At 37.0% G+C, this 14,223-nt stretch overlaps 1 protein-coding gene across 1 annotated transcript in view; it reads right to left on the bottom strand.

The window, feature by feature from the left end:
• The window catches only part of TJP1 (tight junction protein 1), a 116,470-nt gene that overhangs the window by 87,087 nt on the left and 15,160 nt on the right, over positions 1-14,223 (bottom strand). Inside the window, exon 3 of the mRNA XM_007450273.1 lies at positions 3,222-3,278. Coding sequence (XP_007450335.1) covers positions 3,222-3,278 — 57 coding nt within the window. The remainder of the gene's footprint in view (positions 1-3,221; positions 3,279-14,223) is intronic.

Genomic DNA, 14,223 nt, shown 5'->3' with positions numbered 1-14,223 from the left:
GAGACTAGGGAAAGACCGACACATATATGGTCACTGATTTTTGACAAAGGGAGAAAGCAATTAAATGAAGAAAGGATAACCTTTTCATAAATGGTTGTTCAAAAAACTGGACATCCGTATTAAAAAAAAATCCCCTAGAAAGAAATCTTAATACATACAAAATTTAATTAAAACAAAACAAAAACAAAACAAAACCTTCCGGAAGAAAACAACAGGAAAGATATTTGGGACCTTAGGTTTGGCAGACTTCTCAGATACAAAACCAAAAGCAAAATCAATAATAGCAAAAACAAACAAATTGGACTTTATCAAAATCTGAAACTTATACTCTGCAAAAGACACTGTTAAGAGAAGGAAAAAGGCAAGCCACAGACTGGGAAAAATATTTGCAAAACAATACCTATTAAAGAACTTGTATCCAGAAGATATTCAAAACTCAAAACTCAGTAACAACTTCTGTGCACCAAGGGACACAATTAACAGAGTACAAAGGTAATCCATGGAATGGGAAAAAAAAATTTATGAGTTATATATCTGATAAGGGGTTAATGACCAGAATATATAAAAACTCCTACAATTCAACAAATAAAACCCAATTTAAAAATGGACAAAGGAACTGGACAGATGGCAAATTTTGTTATGTGTATTTTACCACAGTTTAAAAAAACAGTAAGTATAAAAATTAATAAACAGAAACCTCAATTAAAATAGAGTTGGGGGCTTCCCTGGTGGCCTAGTAGTTGAGAGTCCGCCTGCCGATGCGGGGGACGCGGGTTCGTGTCCCAGTCCGGGAGGATCCCGCATGCTGTGGAGCGGCTGGGCCCGTGAGCCACGGCCGCTAAGCCTGAGCATCCGGAGCCTATGCCCCGCAACCGCAAAAAAAAGAAAAGTGAGGCCCGCGAACTGCAAAAAAATTAAAAGTGAAGAAAAAAAAAATAGAGTTGGGAGGCCAGAAGGGGGAGCACTCATGCACTGTGCTGTTAGCAGAGCCCAGCAAGAAGAAAGACTTCCTCTTCTTGCCTGCCAAGAACTCAGCCAATGACAGACTGTCACAATTTAGCCAATGAAAAACCACTACACTCTGGACTCAATTCCTCCAATGGACTCTGTTTACCACAGCCCTCCCAACTTCCTTTTCCCCTCTATAAAAGAGTTCTATTTTTGCTGGGGTCTTGCACTGTGTCTTGCAGTGGCTGCAGACTCTGAATTGCAATTCTTTGTTGATCCCAAGTAAACCCATTTTTAAGGTCAATATAAGAAAACAAAAAACCTAATTAAAAATGGGTAAAAGATTTGAACACATTTTACCAAAGAAAATAATGGATTACAAAATAAGTGCATAATCAGATATTCAAAATCATTAGTCTTTAGAGAACTACAAACTAAAAACAATTCCATTCCTAGGAATTTACCCAAGAGAAATGAAAAGCTATGTTCATTCAAAAACCTGTACACTAGAGATTTATTCACAATCACCAAAAACTGGAAACCACCCCAGGGTACCAAGACTGGAGAATGAATAAGCAAATTATTCTACATTCATACAATGGAATACTATTCAGCAATAAGAACTACTGATATAAGTACATCACGGAGAAATCTCAAGTGCATTAGGCTAAGTGTAAGAAACCAGTCTCAAAAGGTTATGTATTGTATGAGTTCACCTACATGAGAGAAAAAGCAGGCATACAGGAACAGAAAACACATCAGTGGTTACTCAGTGCTCAGGGTAAGCGGACGGGGCTTCACTACAAATGGCAGAAGGGAAAATTTCAGGGCGATGGAATTGTCCTATATCGTCTGTAGTGGTGGTTATATGACTTACATGACTAAATGCTGAGTTTGTCAAACTCAGAACTGTACACTAAGGATGAATCTTACTGTGTGTAAATTATACCAATAAAAATAATAAAGGTATTAAGAAAATAGATGTAATGTGGTAAAACACCAAATTATTCTATAAAAACCAGCCAATTAAACATTTATAAGGTATGATGGTATATGTTTAATCTGATTTAAATATGCTATCAGCACATTTCAAATAAATTCAAGCCATACCTTAGCTTTATAAATTAAAAGTTAAGGTTAGTATTATTAATGATTTCTTTCCCCATTCAGGGAGACACAAAAAAGTCTTATCTGAAATCAGTTTTTTAATAATTAATTTACCCACTGTCTATCATGTGTAGATTCAAAGATTCACGAGACAGTCAGGTGCAGGGTGTTTCAGGAACATGATTTTCCCCCTTTCCATTTTCCTAGTAATGGATATAGCTGGTAGAAATAGTAAGTGTAAAATATTTAAATATTCTCTAATCTCTTTCTGTACATTCTCTAAGGAGAAGGGTAATCAGTAGATTCAGCTCTCTTCAAATGGAGGAAAGGAGAGATTTATGGGAGGTACTACTTTATGTCAAGCATGAGGTGGCATAAGCCCCATTTTTAACACTGAAAACTAATGCTTTAAAGGCGGTTTGGTCACTTGCTCATTTCTAAAGGGAAGCAGGCAGCAGTAGGATTCAAATTCAGGGCAGTCTCATTTCAGACAAAGCTCTTTATTTTTTTCTAAGCTATTATTTATTTAATTCTTATTCCAGAATTTTCCATCTATTTCTAGTGCCATGTGGCATGCGGGATCTTAGTTTCCCAACCAGGGATCAAACCCACTCCCCCCTGCATTGGAAGTGCAGAGTCTTAACCACTGGATCGCCAGGGAAGTCCAAAAATGCTCTTACTCTCACCCAGCTCACTGCAATTTGCTCTCTGTCCATCTGCAATTGCTTAAGCAAGAGCTTGGCTCTGCATGTTTCAAATCAAGCAGTATCTTTTAAGATTTTATTACTCGCATGACCCTGTTCAATTTTAAACCCCAAGCCTACAATACATACATATTACTCAGAAAAGCTGAAACAGTTTACAATTTACACGAAAATACAGTGCGTTTTATCTGATCAAATTTTTAAAAATAAACCACTTAATTTCTTAAGTCATGATTAAAAACAGCAATACACAAATAACAACCAAAAGGATATATGAAAAAGTAATCATGTTCACTTTTGACCTTAATAAAGAATTTATTGCAACTCTAATTTTAAACAAAGGAATATAGAAAAGTTCTTCCCCTTTCTTCTGGCTTCCTGACATCTGGCTTTCCTCTATTGTTTTCAAAAGCTGCCAGTATCCTGACCTACACACAGATTATTTACTCCAACAGAACTCACCCTGTGAAGTGTCACTGTGTGTTGTTCCCATATAGCTGTTTCCTCCATTGCTGTGTTCTGATAAAGGAAAAGAAAAACAATAATTATCTTTTAGGAAAATGTCTAATAAAGTGAATGAGAACAGCTAGCAAACAATTTAGCACAGTAAAATACCAAAATTCATACTTTCAATATTAGATACTCTAAAAAGAGCTTAATAATTATAGAAGGTTTTTTGCTTGCTTTTGTTTTTGTTGTAAGAGACAGGAAATTACACACAGGAACTTCCTTTGTTTTTAACTTAATTTGGACAGATGCCACTCTATATTCATTTCATGCCAGCTGAAATCAGTGCTCAAGCTAATTCTGCAACTTTATACTTAACATCAGATAGAAATGAACAGAAGTTGGAATAGTATTTTAAAATATCTAACGAACAACACATAAAACATTTAGAAGTATTCCTTAATGTTGTGCAAAGGAAGGAAACGTCAAATACCTCTGAACTCAGTAATTATAAATACATGTATCACAGGAAAACAGATAAGACCATTTCATAGGTTTGGTCAACGGCTGCTTCAGTATCAGTTAAAACATTACTGCTCCACCTAGTTTCAATTTTACTACAGAATTATCTTCAAGCTTTGTTTATAACCCTGAAGAAAAAAAAAAGGCTTTTCTAACATACATATCATGCACACATGCCCATGCCACACACAAAAGAAACAAAAAAGAAAAACAAATAAACAATTCCAAACTCCCTGCCCCAAAGAACTGCCTTAAAATAAAAGTGATGCAAGCTCCAATAGAGGTAGGTGCTCAAATGTCAGTGTAGTTCAGGTTCTTCTCCTGTCAAGAACTTTTTACTAAAGAGAGAAATAAATCACTATCTAAGAGATAGACACTAAAGAATTCAAAGTAAATTTCTTATAAATTGGGTTAATTGCTCTTGGAGGCTTAAAGTAATTCAATCTCTTTTAATGTTACGATTTTCTGAAATTGCGGTTCCTGAACATATATATCTACAATTTGTTTAAAGCCTTTTTCAGAGGTATCACAAGGTAAGGTAGAAGTGAGAATGCTGAGCACGATGCTTCCAGGACATCACTTGTCACCCAGCCTTATCAATGTCTATTCCACAAATAAGGTTTGTTTTCTACTGCACTGCTGTCACTACCATCATGAAAACATGTCCACCAAGGGGCCCTGGGCCCATTTCTCCTTTCCCACAGCAACTTTAATCGAACATTAATACCACTTTAGAAAAGGAATCCCTATAAAGAAAGCCTGCTTCCCTAAATACAAAGCAACTAGATTAACTTTCCTGCCAGATGAATAAGAGAGGGAGAGAAAGGATCCCTCTGTTCACTCCCATAGATAAGAACTGTCAACCAGCGTTTTGTTTCAATCTTTCAGTCAAGTGCAGCAAAACCTCCTTTTAATGAGACCTCTGCTGGAAACAAAGCTGTTTTGTTTTTTTAAAAAATTGACCAGCATTTATGTATTTTAAAATATACCTCCATCAATGTGACATAGTGATGATATGAGTAATTCTGCTAAACATCAAGAGTCCTACTAAAATATACAGGATAAAAATATCTGCAATTGCCAGTTTGTCCAATCTTAGCTGACTTATTAAAAATGAGAACTGCTTGCATGGCTCTAAGCTTGTCTTGCCTTGATCTACTTCTTAAACCAGCAGCACTGCTTCACTACCCTTTTAATTCCTTTCCTATCAGTGCAAACTGAAAGTGATCTGATAACCAGAGAGGACCTCCATAACATGTTCTTTGGAATGAAAATTTATCATCCTCCATATGGTTTTAATGGCCACACAATTTACCATTTAGTAAAAGAATATGAATCAAAATGAGGAAATTCATTTAATGTGAAGGGAGGAAAAGCAGATTATGAAATGGCTTGTATATTGTTATCCTTTGTTTAAACGTGAATATGAAAAGAAAGGCTAAAAGGATATACAAAATGTTAACACAAATCATCCTCAAAGTGAAGGGATTATGGGTAATATTTTTTTCATTAGGTTTTTTTTCTTTGCTTTCCTTTCTCCATTCCCAGTCAGAATAAACTGCCAAAATATTTTAAGCCACATTCATCAAATCCCACTTGAAACTTCAAATATCTATTTTTAACTTTGCTTTTAGGAAAAATCAAGTAATATTTAAGATTCTTTTATGTTTTATTGTTAATTATAAAAAGGTATCCTGTTAGTAAGGGATTTATAGAATAAGGTCTTAATGTACAAGCTTCTAGGAGTACAATAAGAGAAATTTAGATTATTTTGTTTATATAAGGGAAAAATAAAATACTAAAACAATTGTTCTCAGCATTCCAATCAAAATTAGTGTTTCTTCAGAAAAGTACACAACTCAACCAACTCAATGGCTTCCCCAAAATGGGTAATACAATAGCTCCCTTCTCTATTAAAGCCAAACACAGCCGTATTAGCTTGATTTATCAGAAGGGAGACCAATGTGCAAGAAAGAAGCCGAGAGAATGAAACATCAAAAAGGGTGGTCAGTTAAGCTCTTAACCTGTGCTCTAAAGCAACTGAATCCATAATATAAATAAGTTGTTATGCCTTGATGATCCTAATCATTTAAAACACACACACAGAGAAAAAAGTGTTACTAGTTTAAACCATGGACCATTCCATCTCTCTCCACTCTCAGGCCTTTGGTTTCCCTTCAGTGGCAAAAGCAGCAAAATTCTATCCATGGTTGTTTATATAACTAGGCAGACTTTATGAGGAGTTCTGAAGGAACTGAGAATACAAATACAGTAAAATATAATGGTAAAATCTTAGTTGACGGGATTCAAGTACCCACTGTAATTCTTTCAACTTTGCTATGTTTGAAAGTGAACATAAAATGTTGGGAGGTGGTGAGAGGAGATTCTTATTAAATCACTCAGAAACTGAAGGCTAAAATGGGTATAAAAAACTTTTAGTACTACTAAATGTGATACTTACGAAATTTTGATACTTGAGATTTTAATTCTAAAATTTTGATACTTTAGAAAAGGGAGAAAGGGGATTTCCTTTGAAAGACTACCTAAAAAAACAAGTGGCCTCTGGGGTGGAGAAAGAGAAATTGGGGCAGGGAGGTAGGGAATCTTACATTTTCACTGTGAGACCTTTTTTAATGTTCTATTATGTTCATCTACTACTTATTCAAATAATTTTTGAAACATCATCCTTATTGTAAAATTGCTTACTTGTCATTTTTCTTACTGGAAAAAAAAAAGCAGAATGCATAACTGGCAGAAGGATTTTCTGGTAAATGAATAGTCTCATTCCCAAAACATTTAGGCTGTGGGGAGACCGCAAGTAAAAAAGTGTCACTCCTCTAAGAATGATTACAGCACTATCATTCCCTATAACTATGAAAGATGCTGCTAAACAGAAAATGAACTAAGCCAGAAATATCAAGATCACAGCCCAAATCTGCCATTAACTAGGTAAGTAAACTTAGTGTTCCTCATTTAGGGAATGGTATGACATTATCTCAAGTAAAAAGTCCTGTCCAGCTCCAAAATTCTATTAGACTGTAATTTCAATTCCAAACAGGCTGCAAATTCAAAAATTAGTGAAGCACTACTGTAGGAATCCAGAGGAACTGTAATCGTGGCCACTGGACTCTGAGTTCTACATACACTTCTAAGTCAGTGTCAACTGACCAGAATCACAATTTCTGAAAAAGCAAAAAGCTGCATTTCAGAGAGTGCCAAGAGTTTGTTTGGTTTCTTTGTTCTAAGCTCCAGCTGGCAAAGACACTACTCAGATCACCAACTCTAAAGGGCTTCCTGCCAAAACTTAAGATCCTAATTCTAGGCAGTTTCACTGGTCCTTTAGGGCTGATTACAGATCAAGTGGGGAAAAGACAGGAGAACACAAGAACGGACAAGAAGGGATGAACTTATAACTGGGAGAAGACAAAATCCAAGACGGAATAAAGCCAGTGTTCTCCAAATGAAGGAAAATCTTAACTCCTTAATATTCACTGCGTATATAGCCAGTTAAAATTTACTATCCTTATGGCTGTAATTTTAAAAACAATCCATTCATTTATTCAATCCAGACATTTATGCTAAGTGCTGTAGAGGTCAAAAATAGGTCCTTCTTCCTCCTTAAGGAATCAAGGAGAGGCTTATAACACTAGATAAATGTGTATACAAGGTGCCACGGGGGATGGAGAAGACACTGCTTGCCGAGAAGATGGGAGACTGAGTCCCCGAGAAAGAAACATCTGAGTTCAAGCTTGAAGGATGACCAGGAAAGAAAGTGGGGAAAGATGTTTCCAGAGAAGAAACAGGGTATCAGCAAGGCTGCTGATGCTGCACATAAAGCTGGCTTTGATGTGGCTGAACAGTACCATTTGTGTAATAGGGAAAGGGTAAAATAAAAAGAGAAGCTGCAGAAGTACATCCCAACAGGCCTTGTAACAAATGTAACGCTAAGGACTGTAAACTCAATGGGAAGACACTAAGGAACTTTAGGCTGTCATATTCCATAGTCAGGACTCATTCTGATGGCTGTGATGTGGAAGAGGGAGTTGAGGCAGGGAGACCAGTTAGAAAGTGGAAGTAAAGATAGGGGAGGAGCTAAAGATGGCTGTTACAGGTTCTGAATTGAGCAGCTGCGTGAAAAAGCCAGCAGAAAAAGAGATTACAAGTTCAGTTTTAGTCACCTTTAATTTAAGGTGCCTGTGGAAATACTGAAGCAGAGATACAGGCAGTAGGCAGGTGGATATAGGAGATCTGGCACAGATAAGGATCTAGGAGTAATCAACAAGGTAGTATTGAATCCAAGAGAAAAGATCCAATTACCAAAGGACTAAGATGACCCTGTGCACCACAAATATTCTGAGGGGAAAAAAGGAAGAACCTAAGGAATCTGAAAAGGAACAGCCAGTGAGGAACTAATACAAAAATGTCATTTATTGTCCAGAGAATACACCAAAACAAAATATAAAAATGGAAGATACCATAAAAGAATAAAATTTTCATGTTTTTTAAATTGTTGGACCCTTACATATCAAATATATACTTTAAATAGTTTATTCAGTACTATGTCTTAAATAAAGAACACTGAGCACTCCTTCCTGATGACTTGTGGTCCCCCAGTAGGAATATCAAGTAGCAAAGACAGAGGTAACACTGGTGGCTCAGAGTTTTTCTTCTGTATGCAAAGCTGTTATGCTGAATTGTTTCTGAATTCTCCTGCCCTCCGAAGTGTTTTGTTTTTTGTTTTTGTTTTTTTGCTTTCCATCCAAAATAGAAAGCAAGATTACCTACTGAGATAAGGTTGAGCCAGGAACTTAAGAAGTACAACCTAAGTTTTAGTGAATAAAACAAATGACCCCTGCCCCTCTTTGACCTTTCAGTTAAGCATTTAATTTCAAATGTGATCACTGCTATGCAAATAAAGTACAAAGAAAGAGACTAGTGTAAGTGCTAAAAGGTGGGAAAAATATACATTTGGATTGATCTGAAGGGCTGTCAAGTAAACTCTCAAAATGGAGACGTCCTGTCCAAGAGAGAGTAAAAAAGATAAATCTGAAGTCAAATGAAGAGTGCTCTCGGAGACACTCAGGGAATTCAACAAATCTCACAAACAGGATAAGAACTCACTAAGCATAAGAGCTAAAAATAATGATCAAAGTAACACTGCAGCAACTGTGGGATGACAGCCTCAACAGAAAGTAAGTAAATGGAGCATCTGACATCCCACTATTCTCAACACCAGTTAAATTTTCAAATACTTTATTGTGTGTTCACTCCTTGGCTGACAATTCAGGAGACAGATGATGAGATGGAGAGGATTAGAAACTATTAAGAGCTGGAAGAAAGACACAGGTGGGCCTAGAATTTTTTTGGTTGATCAAAGCTAGAGATTTGCTTAAGTAACTTCACAGATAAATTGCTATATTTGCCAAAATCCTAAGATCAAAGTGAAAGTGTTACCAAGTCCAAGCTCCCTCTGCTCGCCACAGGACACGCCAATGAATCGGAGGTGTTGAGGCAAAGGAATATTCGGAAAGCCGGCAGACCGAGAAGGTGGCAGACTACTGTCTCTGAAAAACCATCTTATTGGGGTCTGCATGCCAGTTTCTTTTATAGAATCAGAGAAGGAGAGGCAGGGAGGAAGTAAAGTAAAAGGGCCATCAGTCTTGCAAAACATCTCCTGGAATGACCAGCGCCATTGAGGGGATGTGTTAGTTTCTTTTTTCTTGCAGCCAACTGACAGGTGGGCAGGGTTCCCTGAGGCAGGCCATTATGTGTGATTATAATAACAAAGGCAACAAAAAGCAAAGGTTAAAGTCCAAGAAACAGATCCAACGGTGGAGTCCGATTTAGCTCTTCCCTGTTACAAAAGAATATCAGCTTAAATAAATTACCATTAAACCTTGAGAAATTCTCATCAGGGACAGTTACAGATACCCTCGAAAACTTAGTGCTCTCCAGTTATCAAAAATAAAACTTTTTAGGTTGACATTTTCTAATGGCTGAAAGGGGATAAAAAGACCTTTCAAATTTTTTCCAGGTAGAAAGGGGAAAGGAAATGGGGTAGCATAGATGAGGAAGTGATATTTCTGAGTGTATCTTTTTGTGTAGCAGTATTGTTCCATGATATATTATCCTCCATATATACAAAAGTCTTTCTCCAGGGGTGAGGGGAGAAATGGGTAAAAAATTTAAACTGTTTTCCATGTATACTAGAAGTGAAGAAATAATAGATAATGAGAGCTGGGTTTCTATTGCTGGAGAAAAAAACTGTAAATAAGAAAAGGAGGGAGGCTAAACTGAACTCTATGATGTGAGATCGGAATCTGAGGTATCAGTATAAACCCGTGGTTTTCAATACATGCAGATAGATACAGAAATAAGAGTCTTGTAGATATGCATATGCCTACAGGATTCCTAGCTCTGTCTGCTGAGAGCCTAGAAGCAAGAAAGACTGCAATGAGCACAGCTAGCATGGAGATCTTAATTTCTAAATACTAGTCTTTAATAAAACAAACCAGAATTTCTCAGAGAAGGGGTTGGCTGCAGGGCTGGGTCAGGGGAAATGCAGCATGAACCTGGAATATCATGTGGCACTAGAAATGAAGGTACTGCTCAAAAAACTATGGGGGTTTGTCAAGAGAATACCAGCTTGAAAGAGCTTCTAAAGGCCAAAGCTGGAATAATGTAAGCAACAAAATAATAACATTAGACTTTAACCCACAGAATAATAACCCCTGACTCCATACTGATGTAATCAAATAAATAAATGGGAAAGGGACAGCTCTTCATTAGAGTGGAATTTCAATTAAATGTGAAAGGAAAAGGGAAAAACAGAATTACCATCAGCCAAACTCCAGAAACTGTTGCAGATAAAGATCCACCCACAGATGATAAAACTAGTGGGTGAATGTTTGAGGACTAACAGTTAAATTAAGCACAGCCCCAATTTACCTCCTCCAAAATATTTATAAATTACAGAAACACAGTAACTTTACAGTGGAGAAATACCATCTTAACCAAGGTAAACATTACCAATAATAAGACAGATCAATATCACGAACCCCTCGAGATGATGAACAACATGGTTTTTATAGTATTCTTGCCAAAAATGCACGACCTCATTCCAATGATGAAAAAACATCAGACAAACCAAGCTGAAGGGCATTCTAAAAAATAACCAATCCTCTTCAAAAAGTCATAAAAGACAATGGGAAAACTGAGGATCTGTTACAGAGTCAGACACCAAAAAGAACAACTAAATGCAAAGTGGAATCCTGGAAGAGAAAAAGGAAGAACTAGCGAAATTCAAATGTGGTGGGTAATTTAGTTATTACCCAAATAACTATTGGGTAGTTATTGGATCATTGTTCATTTCTTATCCCTGATAACTGTTCTACAGTTACAGTTATGTAAAACGTAAGGGGAGTGGAATGAAAGATATAAGAGAACTCTAATATTTCTGCAACTTTTCTCTAACATTAACTCAAAATTTAAAAGTTTTTCCACAAACAAAACAAAAAGACAACTTACAGACTAAGAGAAAGTATTTGCAAATGATGTAACCGATAAGGACTTAATTTCTAAAATACACAGACAGCTCATAAACCTCAGTATCAAGAAAACAACCCAATCAAAAAATGGGTGGAAGACCTAAACAGATCTCTCTCCAAGGAGGACATACAGATAGCCAAGAGGCACATGAAAGGATGCTCAACATCACTAATTATTAGAGAAATGCAAATCGAAACTACAATGAGGTATCACCTCACGAATCTGTCGAATGGCTATCATCAGAAAGTCTACAAATAATAAATGCTGGAGAGGGAGTGGAGAAAAGGAACTCCTGTACGTTGTTGGTGGGAATGAAAATTGGTGCAGCCACTATGGAAAACAGTATGGAGGTTCTTTAAAAAACTAAAAATTGAGCTACCATATGATCCTGCAATCCCATTCCTGGGTATATATCCAGGGATTAAATAAAATAGATAAACAACAAGGATTTATTGTATAGTACAGGGAACTATATTCAATAGCTTATAATAACCTATAATGGAAAAGAATCTGAAGCTGTACACTTGGAACACAATCTTGTAAATCACTACAGTTAAATTAAAAATAAATAAATATTCACAGAGCAAAAAAAAAAAAAAGGAATGGTAGTGACAAGATTTATAAGGAGCTGAAAATTGCTAGGTACAAAAGAATGCCATCTTGACCACATTTGCCTTGGGCAGTAGAACATCTAAGTCATATTCTGAACTACCATATATGAGCAAATTCATCAAATTCTTATCAAAATCAAGAACATTCTTTCTTTAGCTGCTAAAATGAAGAATATAATTAACCTATTAAAGGAACCTGAATGGGTAGTTAACACGTCTGGTTTTGGAGTTTCTTTGGCTATTCCTCCTCCTCACTAAATCACTATCTGATTTTCAAAAAAAAAGAAAAGGAAACTAAAAAGTTTTAGGAAGTCTTTTCAATTTCTAAATAATGAAATATATGAAAAACCATGATACTTCTCTAACAAAGCACTCAATGGAAAACAGCAAATCTGTACACTCGACAGGCCACATTTCTTTAAAACCAGCCTCCTTACTTCACCTCAACCCTAAAACTATTTTAAACAAATCACAAAATGTCTAAGGCAAAGTAACAAGCTGTGTTTCAACTGCTAAGCCTCACCTGGGCACACTCCACCAGGCAGCTCCCTCTGGTTCCCAGACCAGGCACCTTGAGGCTTAGCTTATTACGGTGTCAGTTACGATAGATCAAGGTTCGGTAAGAAGTAAATATACCAGTCTGAATGCAAGCTGTTTCGTTATGAAAACTTAGGACTTCTTCCATACAAACAAAGAAGCAGTATCACTTATTTTCATGTAAATCTGGGCTTTTAAAGTTAACCTGCTAATATCTATCTAACGAATCTAGTATTCACAGCCAGAAAATCAATAAAGACAAAGTACCTAACAGAAAAGATGGGCTGAGGGCTTGAGGAAGCGCTTCAAACAACAGGACAGTAAACACGTGGGAAAGTGCACAACTTCCTTAATCAACAGGGTAATACAAATTAAAAACACAATTAAAGGCTACTACACAACCATACAATAAGCTAAAAGAAAATAATAATGAACACTCTAATCAAAATGCACCACTAGTGAGTGGACTTCCCTGGTGGCGCAGTGGTTAAGAATCCACCTGCCAATGTAGGGGACATGGGTTCGAGCCCTGGTCCGGGAAGATCCCACATGCCACAGAACAACTAAGCCCGTGCACCACAACTACTGAGCCTGCACTCTAGAGCCCACGCGCCACAACTACTGAGCCCACGTGCCACAACTACTGAAGCCTGCGCGCCAATAGCTCGTGCTCCGCAACAAAGAGAGGCCACCTCAATGAGAAGCCAGTGCACCGAAACAAAGAGTAGCCCCCGCTCGCCGCAACTAGAGAAAGCCCACACATAGCAACGAAGATCCGACGTGGCCATAAATAAATAAATAAATAAATTTATTAAAAAAAAAAAAACTCACCACTAGTAGGAGTGTAAATCGGTATCACTGCTTTGGAAAGCTGGGTAAAACAAGCATACTGTATGATCAATCAACAGAAATGTAACATATATTTACAAGAATGTTCACAAAAGCACTATTCTTTTTTTTTTTTTTTTTTTTTTTTTTTTTGGCGGTCCGCGGGCCTCTCACTGTTGTGGCCTTTCCCGTTGCAGAGCACAGGCTCCGGACGCGCAGGCTCAGTGGCCATGGCTCACGGGCCCTGCCACTCCGCGGCATGTGGGATCTTCCCGGACCGAGGCACAAACCCGTGTCCCCTGCATTGGCAGGCGGCCTCTCAACCGCTGCGCCACCAGGGAAGCCCAAAAGCACTATTCTTAATAGCCAAAAACCCAAAACAATCTAGATGTCCACCAATCATAAAAGTGAAAACAATGCAACATTCACTCAATGGAAAATTACAGAGCCATGAAATGAATAAACTCTAACTACCCAAATCAATATGGATGAACACTGATCAGTGCTGAACAAAAGAAGCCAGACATAAGAATATGTTTCCCTTTAAGTTTAATAACAGGTAAAACTGAAAAAAACACTGCAAAAGAAAAACTACTAGGGGGGAACTAGCCCTATCAAGTATGGCCTCTTAATTAAGACATACTATAAGGCATCTACAATTAAAAATGTGATACTGGGGCACGAGCAAATAGACCAGTGGAATAAAATGGGAAAGTTCATAAACAGACCTTCAAATCACTGGAAAAATCAGTGTATGAGAAAGGTAACATCTCAAATTACTAAGGTAAAGATGCACTTTTTAATAAATGCGGCTAGAACATCTGGGCTGTCATTTGGAAAAAATATATATTAGATCTATATCTCACCACACACAAGAATAAACTCGAATGAATTTAGGAATCTAAATGTAAAAAACAAAACCATACGAGTACTAGAGAAAACCTGGGTGAATTCCTCTTTAATGTTGGTGT

This window comes from Lipotes vexillifer, unplaced genomic scaffold (assembly GCF_000442215.2).
Source record: "Lipotes vexillifer unplaced genomic scaffold, Lipotes_vexillifer_v1.1 scaffold688, whole genome shotgun sequence".
Classification (NCBI taxonomy): domain Eukaryota; kingdom Metazoa; phylum Chordata; class Mammalia; order Artiodactyla; family Lipotidae; genus Lipotes; species Lipotes vexillifer.
Note: the sequence above shows the minus strand (reverse complement) of the source record. Positions and strands in the feature narration are given on the sequence as shown.